The sequence below is a fragment of the Colias croceus genome, chromosome 6 (assembly GCF_905220415.1).
Source record: "Colias croceus chromosome 6, ilColCroc2.1".
Taxonomy (NCBI): domain Eukaryota; kingdom Metazoa; phylum Arthropoda; class Insecta; order Lepidoptera; family Pieridae; genus Colias; species Colias croceus.
In genome coordinates this window covers 7,633,278-7,650,262 of record NC_059542.1, presented here as the reverse complement: position 1 = coordinate 7,650,262, position 16,985 = coordinate 7,633,278, and the positions used below count along the sequence as shown (strand labels likewise).

At 35.6% G+C, this 16,985-nt stretch overlaps 1 protein-coding gene and 1 long non-coding RNA gene across 4 annotated transcripts in view; one reads left to right on the top strand and one right to left on the bottom strand.

Annotated features, from left to right (window-relative positions):
• Nucleotides 1-3,814, top strand: part of LOC123692479 (polypyrimidine tract-binding protein 2) — a 142,589-nt gene extending 138,775 nt beyond the window's left edge. For all 3 annotated transcript variants that reach the window (XM_045637238.1, XM_045637239.1, XM_045637237.1), the window contains one exon: nt 302-3,814. In XM_045637238.1, the coding sequence (XP_045493194.1) occupies nt 302-434 (133 nt within the window). In that variant the 3' untranslated portion in view covers nt 435-3,814. The remainder of the gene's footprint in view (nt 1-301) is intronic.
• LOC123692484 lies at nt 466-5,418 on the bottom strand. The gene is made up of 3 exons (XR_006751561.1): nt 5,247-5,418; nt 4,783-4,960; nt 466-538 (listed from the first exon to the last, which is right to left on the bottom strand). It is a non-coding gene; the product is annotated as an uncharacterized LOC123692484 (long non-coding RNA).
• Nucleotides 5,419-16,985: the final 11,567 nt, after the last annotated feature.

Here is a 16,985-nt window from a genome sequence, read left to right as displayed (position 1 = left end):
AGAAAAAGCTAAACGGCGGCACGTAACTGTATCGTTGAGTGACATGTGAAAAAATACTGTCCCGAATAATGCGCTCGTAGTGCAATTATTACATATGCTATATATTTTACTCCTGCGAAGGTTTGAGTCAGCGCTAAATGAACTTGTCGCTAGTGTTTTCTTTAGAGATGTTTTAATTACCTTAATTACCAAGCATTCTTGGAGCCGAAAAACTTAACAAAATTCTTGGATTATTGTAAAATTGTATTTTTATATTTCAATTATTTATTTGTGTAACGTTTGTCATTGTATCCGTTTCCAGCAAGGACCGCAAGATGGCGCTGGTGCAGCTGCCGTCCATCGACGACGCAGTGGCGGCTCTCATCAAGATGCACAACTACCAGCTGTCCGAGTCCAACCACCTGCGGGTCTCCTTCTCCAAGTCGAGTATTTAAACAACCCGACGGAATATCACACAAGTCGTGTCGTCGTCGTGTCGTCGCGTCGTCGTGTCGTCGTGTCGTCGCGCCGGCCTCTCTCACACTCGAGAACTCCTCGACTGAAAATTATAATGTATCTGTATTACGCTTACTTGGAACAGTCTAGATTAAGTGCTATTACTCTACTTCCCTAGTGAATACATGCGTTTACATAATTTAATATAGCGCCATCTGTCGGCCGCGGCCGGTACTGCTACCCGCTCAGAGAGAGTCTACGTTATCTGTATTTTGTGTGGTATTTCATTCCGCGTATTTGATAATTATTGTAACGGTATATTTTTATTTTTTTATATTATTATTATTATAGATATACGTTTCCAGTGATTTGAATAATTTCATTCGAATATAGCAGATCGCAATGTGATTGCGCTAGAATTATTTCATTCGGCAACTGATAGCTATTGTGAGCGATGTCAAACATTGCAATGGTTGTTCTATAATTATTATTATTCGTTATCAGCTAATTTACACATTTATTATTATATTATTAATTATTATCGATTATCAATTATTATTATATTATCCATCACATGTGCACATTGTTAAAAAAATATATTTTCCTCGTCACATATAATTTGCAGTTATCGCTATAAGATTATAGTTTATAAATATATTTTATTCACTATTTTGATATGCACAATTTATTATTGCATTTTTAATTAATTATAGTTTTGTGCGCATACACATTTTTTGTTTATGAACGAGAATGATCGCTTAAAAATGTGTATGTGTGTGCAATATTAGTTATAGACAATTTTATTAGCGTTAAGGTTATATCATCTCGGAGCGCTTAAGGCTCATCGCTACACTCTTCCATATTGTTTCGTTGTCTAGAAAAATATTCTGTTAATCGTTTCGAAGTAGTTATCTCGATTAGTTAGTGTAATCACAACTCTCGTATCTTACCTAGATTCTAGTTAATAATACCATAATACTATCACTATGGAGGTTATGTTCGGTGACATAATAGTGACATGATGCATTTATTCGATGTTAATTTATATTAATGGTAGCTACAACATACTATAAATGCTCGTGCATGTTTCACTAAGTGATTATTTATAAAGGATTATTTATTTCTGTCCCCATTGTCCCTGTAATGTCTATGTTTCGGTTCATTCGAATCCGGCCAAAGTTCGGTCACAGTCCTCGATAATCGGGAATCGGGAGCTGATTTCTAAGGAATGTTATTAGTGATGCAACCAATATTTATTGTACGAATACTCGAATACATTTACTATTTAACATCTTTATTTTGGTGTGTTTTTAATGAGATTTTTGACAACAATCTTCATTGAATGTTGGTATCTATAGAAGCATGTTGTTTATGGTTTCCCGTGTAACGGTATTCGTGTTGGTTGCAGCGCTAAATGTTATGCTGTCAGTATTCACACTAACGTAAAAACAACAGTATTTTAGTGTAATATCCTTACTCGACACTTTGTAAATAACTTTGCTAATTTCCAACGGAGTTTCTCGTTTCCAAATCTCTGCTACGATTGGTTTTCACACATCTTTGCCTTCTTAATTTAAATAAATATGCGTCTAGTCCAATTCGAAAGAGATTAAGTTGTGATTAAGTGATTTAATATTAATTCGAAAAACGTTTCTAACCTTCTAAAAACTGTGGTAATTTTAATGGTTCGTTATTTATTTGGTGCACCGTTTCTGAGCGGTGTGATCTCTCAATTAGGACCAGTTTTAAGTGTTCAGTTACACGTCCATTCATTGTGATTAGGCAAACATGCGTGAAACAGATACCTGATATGACGAGTTAAGGATATATTATTGTCGTACGCGATACGATGCGTACATTATCAATTTTTTAACAAAATTTTAATGTTAGGCGTTATTAAAACATTATATCTTCGAAACCGTAAACGGTGTCTTCATTGTCCATATCTTTCAATGCCAGTTCTAGTGTTGACGAAGAGAGTTACTATAGGAAAACTAATGTCAATGCAAAGTTAACCTATCGGTCAAATTTACGATTATTCGGAACGTTCTCTTTGAGTCACAAAAATGAAGTAAGTATCTATAATTATGATTATGATAGCGCAGACATTAAGAATCACATATTTACACTATTTAAATTGTATCATAATTATACATCACGTACGGATTAATGATAAAACTAGAGCTTAGTAAAATGGTTAAAGAAGATAGTTTTCGATAAGGAGTAAGGACGGTAAGGGAAAATTGTTTTAAAATCGTATTGTATTCATCGGTAACTATCTGAGGTAGGAGCGTATAAGTAGATCGGTTTATATAATGTTAGGAGACCAGGGTGTGGTGATATTTTGCACAATTTTGAAAATGTTTTACTTATACAGCGGGCCGCGACCCGCTGCAAAATATGAACTGTGGTTAATGACTGGTGGGTTCGTTCGGGGAGGATCGGTATAAGCGGTAATACGAGAATGAATTAAATTGGAATATAAATAAATTTGAAATATCAGCAAGAAATGACATATCGGTATATAGAGCGCAACGCTAACTCGGCTCGCGGTCGCTCGGCCGCGGGCGCGTGCGTTCCGGGCCTAAAGTTCCCTCAGTGACACTGGTATTGACTAATAGATAATTATAGGAATTTATGTGTTTAGAAAAGTATTTTAAATATATAGGATAATGTCGTAATAAGATAAAATCAGTGTTTAGAATGAGATGCCAAATTTAAAAGTCAATACACATTATTTTAGGTAAATCTTAAATTAATTAACTAATCTTAACATTTATTAAAAAGTTGATGAAAGATGTTACAGTTAAATTATATTTGAGAGTTTTATTAAGCGCAGTGTATGCAATTTTATTCATAGTGAGTGAAGATTGTTTCGATTTGTTAGTTAAAAGTTATACGTTAAGAAATGATGTGAATGTTGTTTTCAATGTTTTCACTTTACTGTTCTCTATACGATGCTCTCGTAATGAATATTAGATATTGTCGTCGGTACTATAGGTTCCTTCCGAGTGTTATTTGTCTCAAACTTAAAGCATATCTTTGCATATCAATCGTTTGATTTGTTCTAACTTTCATTGTGCTTTATATTTATCTCTTAACGTAAGCTGTAGATAATACTATACAATACAATGATTTGTATCAATATGAATAAAGGCCAACATATCAATAAATAAATCTTCGGTTAAGGCGCATGAATAAAATTTCCTATCCTTTTATTATTTTTGTCTGTTCTTTATATCTAACTCATTTATAGTTTAAGTTTCAATATCATTTAAAAGTGTCGTCATTCAATTTTTTCTTATTTTAGATTAAGCCTTTTGTGTGTTTAATTTCATTCTTATTTTTTATTTCATAATTAAACTATTATTAGCATTGACAGCTTTTTTTCTTTATTTTCCTCCTCTCCTGCCTTGTGAAGCCCGAACCAAGCCTATTTGTCGATATATTTGTATTCAATTTTAACATATCCAAAGAGTTACTTTCGGACCTCGATAATAATAATCGACCTTGTCTTTTTCCGATGAGGTTGAAAATATCCATTGTAAATAAAACTTTAAAATTTTAAAGGGGATCAATATAATGAAATGGTGTACTCAAATACACCGTTGATACTCTAGACATATTCTACTTAGATCTTAACTGTCCTGTTGAGAATACTAAATTGAATTAAATAGATAATGTTAAACGTTTCAATAAAAATTCATCTTTCGACTCCTCTTCGCTTTTCGGTTTTCAATTTGTCTCGGCACTCGTATGAATTTAGGAGGATTACAGGTTGTTAAGTTAAATGTGAGGGGGGGTAAGGGACAAAAATATTGCCAATGATATCGTTTTACTATATTATCAAAAGGAGTAAAATATGCACAGGGTAACTAATACAAATAAATTTATTTGACCGTTCCCGGTTGCAAATCGGGAGGTTATTTTGTCCGTGCCACGTCCCTTATTCCAAATGAGTTGAAAGAACTGAACCATTTCATATTGAAACGTTGAATTAGACAAAAATGTATAACTGCCACTTTGGTAGGCGAACACTTCAAAATATAATATTATCTTGTATAAAATAACTTATTTTAAATCAAATAAATTATGTATGTATGGGCCTATCAAATTTCCACTTCCTACAAACTGGCAGTTATTCTTGTGTTATATAAAATATTCCGGTGTAAATACTTATATACACAACTTTATAAATAATAAAAATTAAAAATATTAGTATTTACTACAGATTTACCTACATAATCATTAGTTAAGGATAATTAGATAAAATTCTGACCGTAGATGCTCTAGTGGTTAATAGATGCCTACATGAAAAAGTAAAAAAAAATCCTCGTAGTATCTTACCTATCTGCCCAGTTTCCTGGTTTCGATTGAACTTCAGATCATTCCTTTTAAAATGTAAAAGGTGTGCAAATTAAAGGGTTGTGTGTAATTTTAAAATAGTTTATTAGATGTATACAAACAGTTTGTGTGCCGAAATGTTATTTCACCAATTTATGTAAAGCACATCTGTTTATTTTATCTGTGAATAAAAATATTTGACGAAATTAAACGAAGTTCTTAATTTATTTTAAATTAGACCCTACGTTAATAAATTTACCTTGTTTATTTTTTACATAGAATACATTAAAGAAGTGGTAAAAGGTTCAGGGTCACCGAGGACAGGGTGCCCAGACCCTATTATCAGTATAAATGCGATAATAATGCCTTTAAAACTATTAGAGAATGTATGTACATATATGGAACATACTTCTATAAATAAATAGGCGGATAGTTATATTATAGGAGAATTTTGCATTATTATTTACCTACTGTAATATACCCACTTCATGAACGTATCCTCTTTAAAAAGACACTCAAACTCATGTTCAGCACGCAGTAACAATATTGGTTCCAGCTCACAGCTGTTAGCTGTAGTTGAGCCCATTATGCATTAGGCAATATATGAAAATAGCTTCACCGTGTGCGGTGTGACGGGCTTATTTCGCGGCATGCGCACAGCACAGAGCAAGTATGGCGCACAGCGCAGCGCAAGTTTTTTTAAATTTCTAATCAAATAATGTTATGTTAGAGGCTAGCCGCTAGAGGAATATTCAAGAGAATATAAAAATAAGATATAAAAATGTAGGTATATAGTTAAAATGGAATTGGTAAGTAGTTACATAAATATACCAAAGAGGGTACCTACAGTGAAACTCGTTAATCTTGACTTCAGATAATATAATATGAATCCTCCATTATCTAGACTTTAAGTACCTACATACATAACATAACAATATTACAAAACTATCTACAAGGTAGGTACCTGTTACCCGCTAATTATTCGTCGGCGCGGTCAAGACAAATTGCCAAAAATATTTTAAAGGCGCTGGCAAGTGGCAACTGCCACTTAGTAAATTGAAATGGCAACACATGAGATTCCTCGCAGAGCTTTCCTTTTACAGAATTTCCAATATAAATAATTTTCAATTGTGATTGTTTGACGTAGACTGTGAAATGTAATGATAATGAAAATAATAAATGAAATTTTAATTTATAATAATTAACCCGCCAATGATTGGTGACGTGAATTTGACTTACACCATTGGTGACCCCGGTCTCACGCACCGGGGTTTTTGACTAGGAGTTTTTCTGTAATTTACAGTTCATGCTACTTTTTATTGGGATAGATATAAAATTTGATGTTTTGTTGTCAATAAAACATAGGTATTTCATAAATAAAATATATTTTATTAGCGTAAGACAATATCTTTGAAATAACTAAAATTTTCAAGTATTTTAACAAAGGTTTTTTAAAACTCAAAAATAGAGCAACAATCTTAATTATTTAACAATAAAATTAAGCTTAGTCAGTCTTATGACATTGAAAACATAAAATGAAGTAACATAAATGGTAATACTTCGACCAAAAAAATAAATATACAATACTAAAATCACTCATCTTCAACAGCCAAACAACTAGAGCAAGTTGGTACCTACTACGTGCGATCGGGTTCGAAATTATCTGGTTCGAAGTCGCTTCCAGATTCAATTTCCAATGACGTTTTTAATCTATCCTCATCAGATACTGCTTCTTGCAAAAGAGCCTCGAGACGACGCTGATTTCTTTCGTAAGACATGCTGAGACAATGTTCACAATTTGAACAAAAAACACAGAATTTCTTGTAAAATATCGATCAAATCTAGAAAAGCATTTACTAATAATAGAATTATATGATTAAACTATAAATTACAACAACAGCTTTATCAAAATGAGTAAAATAAAAAAAAAATACACAATAACCATTTGACTTACTTAGTTGGTGACGCCGGTCTCACGCACCGGGTTGGGGCCAAAACTCTGTAACCTGCGCCTGCGTCGCTCTCGTGGGATAGACTAGCGGTAGGGGGCGCGAAATTAGGCAGCTACTCGAAACCACAGTGTAATTCGATAAACGGTGACAAAAATATTTGGGTTTCTTTAACTGCCCGGTCTCACAGACATATAAGGTCACCAATGGCGGGTTAAGTGACATAATTTGCATGCTGTTAATAACGGCTGAACATGCTGGAACTCAATTGTTAACATCGATTTATACCATGTTTTTTTGGCAAATAAATTAATTTGAATTTTGAATTTGAAAGACCATACTTACTAATATAATTTCATACAGTTAGTTCGGTAGGCCAGGTAAGAGAGCGTATTTATACTAAGTTGTATTCTGAATCTATATGATACTACTAGCTTACTGCCCGCGGCTTCGCCTGCTTTCTCTAAAACGATTTGAAATTTAAACTATCCTATCTCTCAAGTTGGATCGAACTGCACATGGTGTGCGAATTTTATTATAATCGGTTATGTGGTTTAGGAGTCCATTGAAGACAAACATTGTGACACGAGATTTATATATATTAGAAAAGAAGATAATCTATAGTTAAATTACTAATGACATCAGTAATTTAACGTTACATTACTAATGACATCAGTAATTTAACGTGGTCAAACGTACTTTCATGCAGCTATCTTAATACAGCAGTCACTATATTCACAACTTTAATATTAAACATTATTGATAAACACTCAAAAAAAGTACACATAAGTCGTAAAAAGCTTAACATAAAACCCTGGATAACTCCGAATCTTATCAAATGTATAAAACGTAGAGATAAACTGCACAGTCTCACCAAAAAACATCCCTACGATGAAAATAGGCGTCTCACTTACAAGAAATACAGAAATGTTTGCAACAAGCTTCTATTCACACTAAAGACCGAGTACTATAGCAAGCAAATAGAGGACACCAAGCATAACCCAAAAAAACTCTGGAATACACTTAAATCTATCATACATCCTTCCGCACACAAAAATGACCCGATAAAACTAGCTCATGACACACAGAACAACACACTAAATTCACTCAACCACTATTTTACGACAGTTGGCAAAAATCTCTCTAATACAATCTTAAACAGGCTCTCTGCAACAGAACAAACACTCACAAATAATCACTCACTGGCCACCCCGTCGATAAACTCTTTTTTCTTCCTCCCTACTGATGAATCCGAAGTCGACAAATATCTCTCACAGATTAAAACCGATAGCTCGCCTGGACCTGACGGCATTACGGCACGCTTATTGAAAAAAATAAGGCCTTTTATCGCTAAACCTCTTTCCTACATATTTAACCTGAGTTTAAGTACAGGCTCATTCCCTGATTGCTGGAAAATTGCAGCCGTAACCCCCATCCATAAAGGTGGGCCAGTCGACATCCCTGAAAACTTCAGACCCATCGCGCTACTAAACATCTTATCGAAAGTTCTTGAGAAGATAGTTAACAGAAGACTACTTAACTACCTAGACAAACAAAATCTTATTAGTGACAGGCAATTCGGATTCAGAAAGGGTAAATCGACGGAAGACGCTGCCATACTGCTAACTAACTCAGTGGCCTCGCATATACAAAATGGCGAACAAGCTTTGGCGGTATTCATCGACCTAGCCAAAGCGTTCGATACCATCTCGCCGAGTCTGCTCATAAAAAAGTTAGAATCAGTCGGAATAAGGGGCCTTGCGCTTGACTGGTTCTCCAGCTACTTGACTGACCGCAAACAATACGTAAAAATAGACGGGATAGCGAGTGAGGTCTTACCAATTAAATTTGGCGTACCGCAGGGCAGCATACTCGGTCCCACCTTATTTACCCTGTACATAAACGAAATAGTAAACTTACCCCTAAATAGTGCTCAAATAATATCCTACGCAGACGACACAGCCATTATATTCCATTCTACCGGATGGGATGAGGTGTACAAACTCGCAGAATCTGGACTCCAAACTTTAGCTAAAGCTCTTGATAGAAATCTCTTAACTTTAAATATAAAAAAAACTAAATTAATTGCTTTTTCCAAAACACAGGCATCGAAACCTAATCAAAATCTCCAAGTTAAATTTCATACGTGCAATAATCCTGAATTAACCAACTGCGACCAAAACTGTACTACAGTGGAACGTGTAAAAACAATAAGATATCTCGGAATCACACTGGACGAAAACTTATCTTTCAAATCCCACATAGAAACATTGTCTTCGCGAACAAGAAAACTCATTTATGTAATGAAAAAACTGCGAGATTGTACTCCTCTCCCAATTCTCACCTCCGTATTTCACGCGCTCTGTCAATCTATTCTGCAATATGGCATATCTGTTTGGGGGGGCGCCGGAATAACTAACTTCATCACTGTGGAGAGAGCGCAAAGAGCCGTCATAAAGGTGATGCTGAGAAAACCCTTCCGCTTCCCAACAGCTGACCTGTATAGCGAGTTCGCAGTCCTAAGGGTCAGGCAGCTCTTCGTTCTCAAGGCTGTGTTAACTACTCACAGAACCTTAAAAATAAGAAAGGACTTTAAAAAAACTCACCTCAAGGCGCACATTCTCACTGCCATGTCCTCGTGCATCCTCCCTCTTAGCTAAACGATGTCCAAAATTTTTATTTCCTCGGATATACAATAGTGTCAACAAACATTGTAACATAACACTACTATCGAACTACACATGCAAGAAAGTCATAAAGAAATGGTTACAAACACTATCTTTTGAAGAAACCGAACAATTACTTAAAGGACCACTGAGCTGACACACATGCCTTCACTCACAAACAATGACACATACTCACACACACACACACTCACACACACACGCAAACACACACACACACTCTATCACGAACACGCGTGCTGCAAACCGCAAAATAATGTACTTTGTGTTTTTCTTTTATTTTTTTTTATTAATTGTATTAACTTCCATTACATTAGATTATTTACCTACTTGTTAACTCTCTACTGTCCATAACATATGTATATAACGCAAGAAGCGCAACTCAGGGTCCCAAGACACAAGTATTTCACTTAGTTTGGGATCCACTGTCGTACTTAAATTGTAAAACATAAAATGGACAAATAAATTTATTTCATTTCATTTCATTTCATTTCATAGATTTACTTCTGTCTTAGATCATGGATGGATGGAGTACGCTGGCAAAAGTTCTAACTAAACTTTCTGCTGATTTTGGTGCGGGGAGGGTAACTCATAATATGAAACACAATCACACATTCACAAAAATAATTTGTGTCACGAAAGTCGTAAAAATGTACGACCTTTTAAGCGACGAGTTTTTAAATTCAACTCTTTAAATTAAATTTGTATTTCGTTCCAAGATAGTCTCGTGGAAAGTGCAGTTCAGTATCGCGTTCTAAATTCAACTTTATCACTCAGTGCATAAAGATTAAATTTGTATTTCAAGGAATGCGGTTCATTATCGCGTTTTAAATTCAAATTTATCTCTTAGTTCTTAAAGATTAAATTTGTATATTTTCTTTCCATGATAGTCTCGTGGGGGCATCAATGATCGAGTAAACATGACTCGATTAATTGTCTTGATCATAATATCGTTAAACGATACATCAACGATAGAAATTGCATTTTATTAGATATTTACGTAAAAAAAATAAAAAAAATACTTACAAATTTATTATTTATTTATTTAACTCTTTAATAGTTGTACAGATAGGAAACCTTAGAACTACTTACATATAGAACAGAGTACAACTATTTTGGCGGCCTTATCACTTAATAGTGATCTCTTCCAGGCAACCACGGTAAAAGGTAAACAAGCAAAATGATCACTATTGGCGGGACGAGAACAGAAAAAATAATAATTAATAGCAAAAAAACAAAAAAAATAATAATAATAATGTATCCACCTTAAAATAATACATGTCTATATACAATATCACATATACTATACATATACATACACAATATATAAATATATATATATATATACCTATATATACATAAATAAAATAAACAGATATACATACCAATTACATATTATATAATATACATAAATAAATATATACCTACTTAGAAGGAAACACACTGATATTGAATAAGATAAAATTATTATACGAATACCATCTATATCTAATACAGATACCACGTACATATTGAAACATAATGAAAATATAAAAGAAAAATAAAAAAGTTAAAAAGATATTACTGGTCCGGATCAGAAGCGGAAAGAAAATGTTGTCGCACAAGTTTTTTAAAACCCGAAGGGGTCTGGGCTTGACGAATATTTAATGGCAGAGAGTTCCATAAATTGACTGATATCGCTGCAAAAGACTTGCCATAAAAATTTGTGCGTCGGCTTGGAACACGCAAAATGAGTCTATCCTCAGAGCGAAGTGAGTAGCTTTCACTGTGCAAGAAGGAAAAATTGGACTTGAGGTAGGAGGGTGCGGAGGGGTTAAAAAGGATACGGAACAGTAGTTGCAAATAGTGTAGATCCCGGCGAAGTCGGATAGGGAGCCACTTGAGCCTTTTCCTGAAAGAAGAAACGTGGTCATATTTTCGAAGGCCGAAAATAAATCTAATACAGAAATTTTGGAGACGCTCAAGTTTATCAAGATGCTCGACTGCTAAATCAGGAAAACATGCATCTGCGTAATCAAGTATAGGAAGGAGAAGGGATTGCGCTAGCGTAATTTTGGTAGGAATAGGCAAGAAGTTACGAAGCCGCCGGAGCGTGGCAGAAGCAGCATAGATCCTACGGCTTAATTCCTGAATATGGTGAGACCAGGACAAGGTTTGGTCAAATAACACACCTAAGTTCCTAACTACCGTTTTGTAAGGTATAACAATGTCACCGATTTTGATGTTTGGTAAGATACCCCAGTCAATTTCCGAAATTAGATAAGGACTACCGATGATGATGACATTGCTTTTAACTGGGTTGAGTTTTAGTCCAAATTCGTTACACCAGCTGGTTATGTTAGCTAATTCGGAATTAGAAAAATGGATAGCCATAGGTAAGTCAGCAAGGGAGGACTGGGTGTAAATCTGTAAGTCGTCAGCATACATATGGTACAGAGACGTCAGCCGGGAACATAAGGAGTTAATGAAGATGGAAAAGAGGAGAGGAGACAAAACGCCGCCCTGAGGCACACCGGCAGAGACCGCACACCAAGATGAGTACTTAGTATCCACCAAGATACGCTGCCTCCGGCCGTGCAGGTAGGAATGGAACCAGTCAATTACGGAAGGAGAAATGTTAAGTACACGCAGCAGACCCAGCAGTACGTCAAAGTCCACAGTTGTGAAAGCGTTGCTGAAATCTAAAAGAGTAAGTACTGTGAGCTGCTTATTGTCCATACCAGCACGAATATCGTCAGTAACCTTGACCAGGGCTGTAGTCGTACTATGACCGGGACGGAATCCGGATTGGAAATCACTAAGGATATTATGTTTGTTCAGGAAAGAGGTAAGTTGCTGATGTATTATACGTTCAAGGACTTTGGATAGGAAAGGTAATATGGAAATTGGACGGAAATCAGAAAAAGAATTTGGGTTGGATTTTTTGGGTAAAGGGATGACTTGAGCATCTTTCCAAACAGTTGGAAATGTACCGGTGGACATGGAGAAGTTCAGAATGTGAGTAAGGGAGGGAATAATGATATCAAGGATGGGAATGATCATAGTACGGCTAACAAGGTCACAGCCAACAGCATTTGATGAGATGGACAATATGTGTTTCTTAACATCCCGTTCGGAGACTTGCTTAAAAAGGAAAGGAGGATAAGCAGGGGTAGGAAAGGTGGAGAGGTTTTTGAGAGTACGGTGTTTCATATTGGGGTCAAGCGAGGAGGATGATGTAAAGTGCATATTGAGCTGGCTTATATCGATAGTATTAGGAAAAGCATTAGACTCTTTACCAATCCCCAAGCTTTTCAGAAATTTCCAATTTGTACCTGAATCACCGCTCTCAAGGGATTTGTGGATATGGCGTCGCTGAGCGTCTCTACACAATACATTGCAACGATTACGTATCCTATTGTACTTTGCCCGCGCTTCATCCGTTTGTGCGGTTTTTAACTTAGACTTGGCACGGTCTCTTTTTAAGGAAAGAGATTTTAATTCCGGAGTAAGCCAAGGTGCCGGTGTGTGCTTCTTTTTGACAGGTCGGAGTGGCGCAAATTTGTCGTATAGATTTAAAACAAATGCGTTGAATAAGGAGACTTTCTCATCTATAGACTGCGCATCGAACACCTCTTCCCATCTAATGTTTTGCGCATCGCAGCGAAGCAAATTCACGTCCATTCCCCCAAAATTACGCAGCAAAATGGTAGACGGTTTAAGTTTCGGAGAATGGAGCTTGTAGGAAAGGTAAATGAGGTCATGAAAGGAAAAAGCATCGGCTGAACACTAACCATGCTTGGATATGAAGTTGGGTAAGGAGACTATCATTAGGTCAAGTAGTGAAGGATTGCAGCCAGGAAAGTAGTGAGTTGGATTTGAGGAAAGGGGATGGAGATTGTGGGAATTCAGGATGGAAAGCAGCTTATTACTACGGATATCACCTTTAAGCAGACAAGTGTTGAAATCACCCATGAAAATTAAATGCTCATATTGGGGAGAGAGGTAATCTACAAGGGTTTCGAAGGAGGAAAAGTAATCTATGGAGAGAGAAGGACAATAAAAAACACCAAGAAGGATTTTAGCTTGCGGCAAAAGGACTTCAATAAGGAGATGTTCAGTGGAAGAGGCAGGAGGAGGTTGAGAGGAAGAGCAAATTAATTTAAAGGGAATGTGAGAGCGAAGATAGATAGCTACTCCACCACCGCCCTTGCCAACACGATCATTGCGTATAAGGTGAAAGCCGGGGAGAGAATAAGCTGAGGAGGAATGACACGGCTTGAGCCAGGATTCTGATACAAGGATGGCATGGATATTACTTGATATAAACGATGAAAGCATGTCGGGATAATGTGCCGGAATACTTTGCGCATTAATATGGATGGTATTAAAGTTTTTAGGGACTTTGTTGAAAAAGGAGTCAAGGGTAGCATCTAAAGGAGGGGAAATAGCACTGTGAAAACTATCATCACTACTGAGAGATGAATTGGACCAGTGTGAGAAAAGATCATCATTAATATTCAAATTTGTATCGACTGACATTTAAATATAAATAAATAAAATATGTATATATATATAAATAATAAATAAGTTATATACTACAATTTATTATAATATATATAAAAATAATAATAATTATTATTATTATAATATAGATTAAAATTTATTATGCAAATATTATTTTATGCAAGTTCACGCTTGGTTACCTTGTACCCACCTTTACAATTTTAACAATTTAGAGCATATATTATATACCGTTAATTAACAAAAGAAAAATAAAGTAAACTCAAAAATTAAATTTTAAACTTAAAAAAAACAAATAACAATGAACTACGATTAAAGCAAGGAGTATAGAATATAGTCTATGGTAGTAACAACATATTATATGGCAATGACAAATGACAGACGACATTTGACAGCTGACATAAAGCAACAATTAACAACAACAAGTGACAGTCCAAAGTCCAAACAAAACAAAAATATTATAACATTTTGTAAATACCTCATATTTACAGTATTAAAAATAAGTTATGATGAAAGAAATAGATTCGATAGATTCAATAAGAACAACAAGTTAATTGAAATAATTAATGAGGTAGTCATAGGGAAAAGATAATTTAAATACCTCATATTTACAGTATTAAAAATAAGTTATGATGAAAGAAATAGATTCGATAGATTCAATAAGAACAACAAGTTAATTGAAATAATTAATGAGGTAGTCATAGGGAAAAGATAATTTAAATAGTGAGAGAAATTGAACATTGAATAAAACCGAACACCAGTAAGGACAATTACTTAGCTCTTGTTGGCCTTCTAGAGCGTGACACACCCCTGATGTGTTTAGAAGGGTCACCAGAGGATGTTGAAGCACTTGGATGAGGCTTGTTACTTTCAGCCGTACTGGTGGGGATGTTCTTGAGATCACCCATACTATCCACACGGTGGCGGACTCCGTCAGCAGCCATAACAAAGATCCTGCCATCCCTGGTCCAGCACTTGGGCACTCCAAACTGATTTCTGGCAGCCATGAAGATTTCATGCCGACCCTTGGTTAAGAATTCAGATAGGGTAATACCCGAACCCTTGAACTTTGTTTTGGAGGACCAGATCTTTTGTTTCATTTGAAGTTCCCGAAATTTGATAAGAACAGGTCTTGGTTTGCCTTCCTTTATTGAGCCCATCCGATGGCAGCGGCTGATGTCATTACCAGACAGTTGGGATGCATTTAAGTGTTTGGATATAGCATCAATGGTGACAGAGGTTGAGTTTTCGTCCTTGCCTTCGGGTATTCCGTGCACCAAAAGAATTTTACGCCTGTATTTCATCTCCAAGTTGTCGTGCAATTGAGTCAGAGCATCAACTTGAGCCTGCAGACACTGAAGCGAGGTGACAACGAACGCACGGAAAGCAGTGAAATCTGATGCAAGTCTTGATGGAGGACTAGCCAAGGATGAAGTAGTGCTGGTCTTCTGCAGATCGTTTTGGAACTCCATCATACGCTTATTAAATGTCTCAGACAATTGAGCAACAGATTGTTTAATAGACTCCATAGTGACAAATTAGAAGTGAAGTGAAGTTTATATAATATAGTTGAGATTGTATTATTTAAGAGCTCTTTATAAGTAGTTATGAAGGAAAAAGTACAGGTGAGTATTTTAGGGACTTTAAAGCATAGTTTAGTTGAAGTTATTAATATTATTTAAAAATAAATTTGGGAGCAATTTAAAACACGTGTTTATTTATTTTCTGCCTACCGCCGAATGAAAGGTTATTCCATCTTTTTAAAGTGAAACTTTTATTACATCGTCTCAAACTTTTTGGTCTGTGTAGCCGGTAGCGCATGTCGCGTGACGCACGATACGTACGATAATTATCGTATAAATACGATAATTTTTAGTTAAATGTCTATAGTGTGAAAAAAAGTTTCACTTTTACCGTGGTTTCATAAAACCACACAACATTTTTTAAATATTTGATGTGTTTGACTTGTTTCTGCAAGACTTGACAGCACAAAACGGCATTTTTAGCGGAGCATTCGCAGACGTCTGTGCAGACGTCCTTTCGATGTTTTACGAATACGCAGAGTATTTGTAATCGATTACGCAAGTAGTTTTTATGAAAGCATAAGATTTTTCGATTCGAATAATCTTATACCTCGGCAAAAGGGGAAGCGCCTGTGAGTGTAATGCCTCCTCCACACTACTCGCGAAGTTCCTCGGCGAAGTACTCGGCCGAAGTTGACTGAAGTCCGCGGTGCTACACTACACACTCGTTCAACTTCGCGAGGAGCGCATACGATCATAATATTCAGAACGAACTTCAGGTAACTTCGTGACCTTTGACTCGGGCGCAAAAACCGACAACAAACGGAAGTCGGCCGAGGCGAGGTAAAGTTGGACGAAGTAAGCCGAAGTGCCTCTCTACATTATTCTATTCGTCTAACCTCGTTCATTATCCATTACTTAATGATCTAAGACTTTTATTTATTTACTAGCTTCCGCCCACGACTTTGTACGTGCATCCCCGTTTTTCCCCGTTCCCGTAAGAATATCGGAAAATCCTTTCTTAGGGGACGCGTACGTTATGACATCTACCTGCATGCCAAATTTCAGCCCGATACGTCCAGTGGTTTGGGCTGTGCGTTGATAGATCACTATATCAGTCACCTTTGAGTTTTATATAATATATAGATTATACTTCATTGTACAAATATGAATGGACAAAGCAGAAAAAAAAGAACAAAATCACAAAAAGGCATTATTTATACAAAAGGCGGCCTTATTGCTGAACACCAATCTCTACCAGGCAACCTGGTAGGAAAGGAAATGTAAGGAGGTCGTGGGATAGCGCAAAATAAATGACTATAATTACAATTACATATAACAATACATCGCACATAATATAAAATAGACACATACACACATATAAACTAAATAATACATAATTATTATATATTATATACTTCAAAAATATGCACATACTAAAAATTTTACTAAAATACATATTGTACATACATACACATACATAATATAAAATATTATAATAATATAATATACTTAATACAAAATACATACTATACACAAGACTTTTG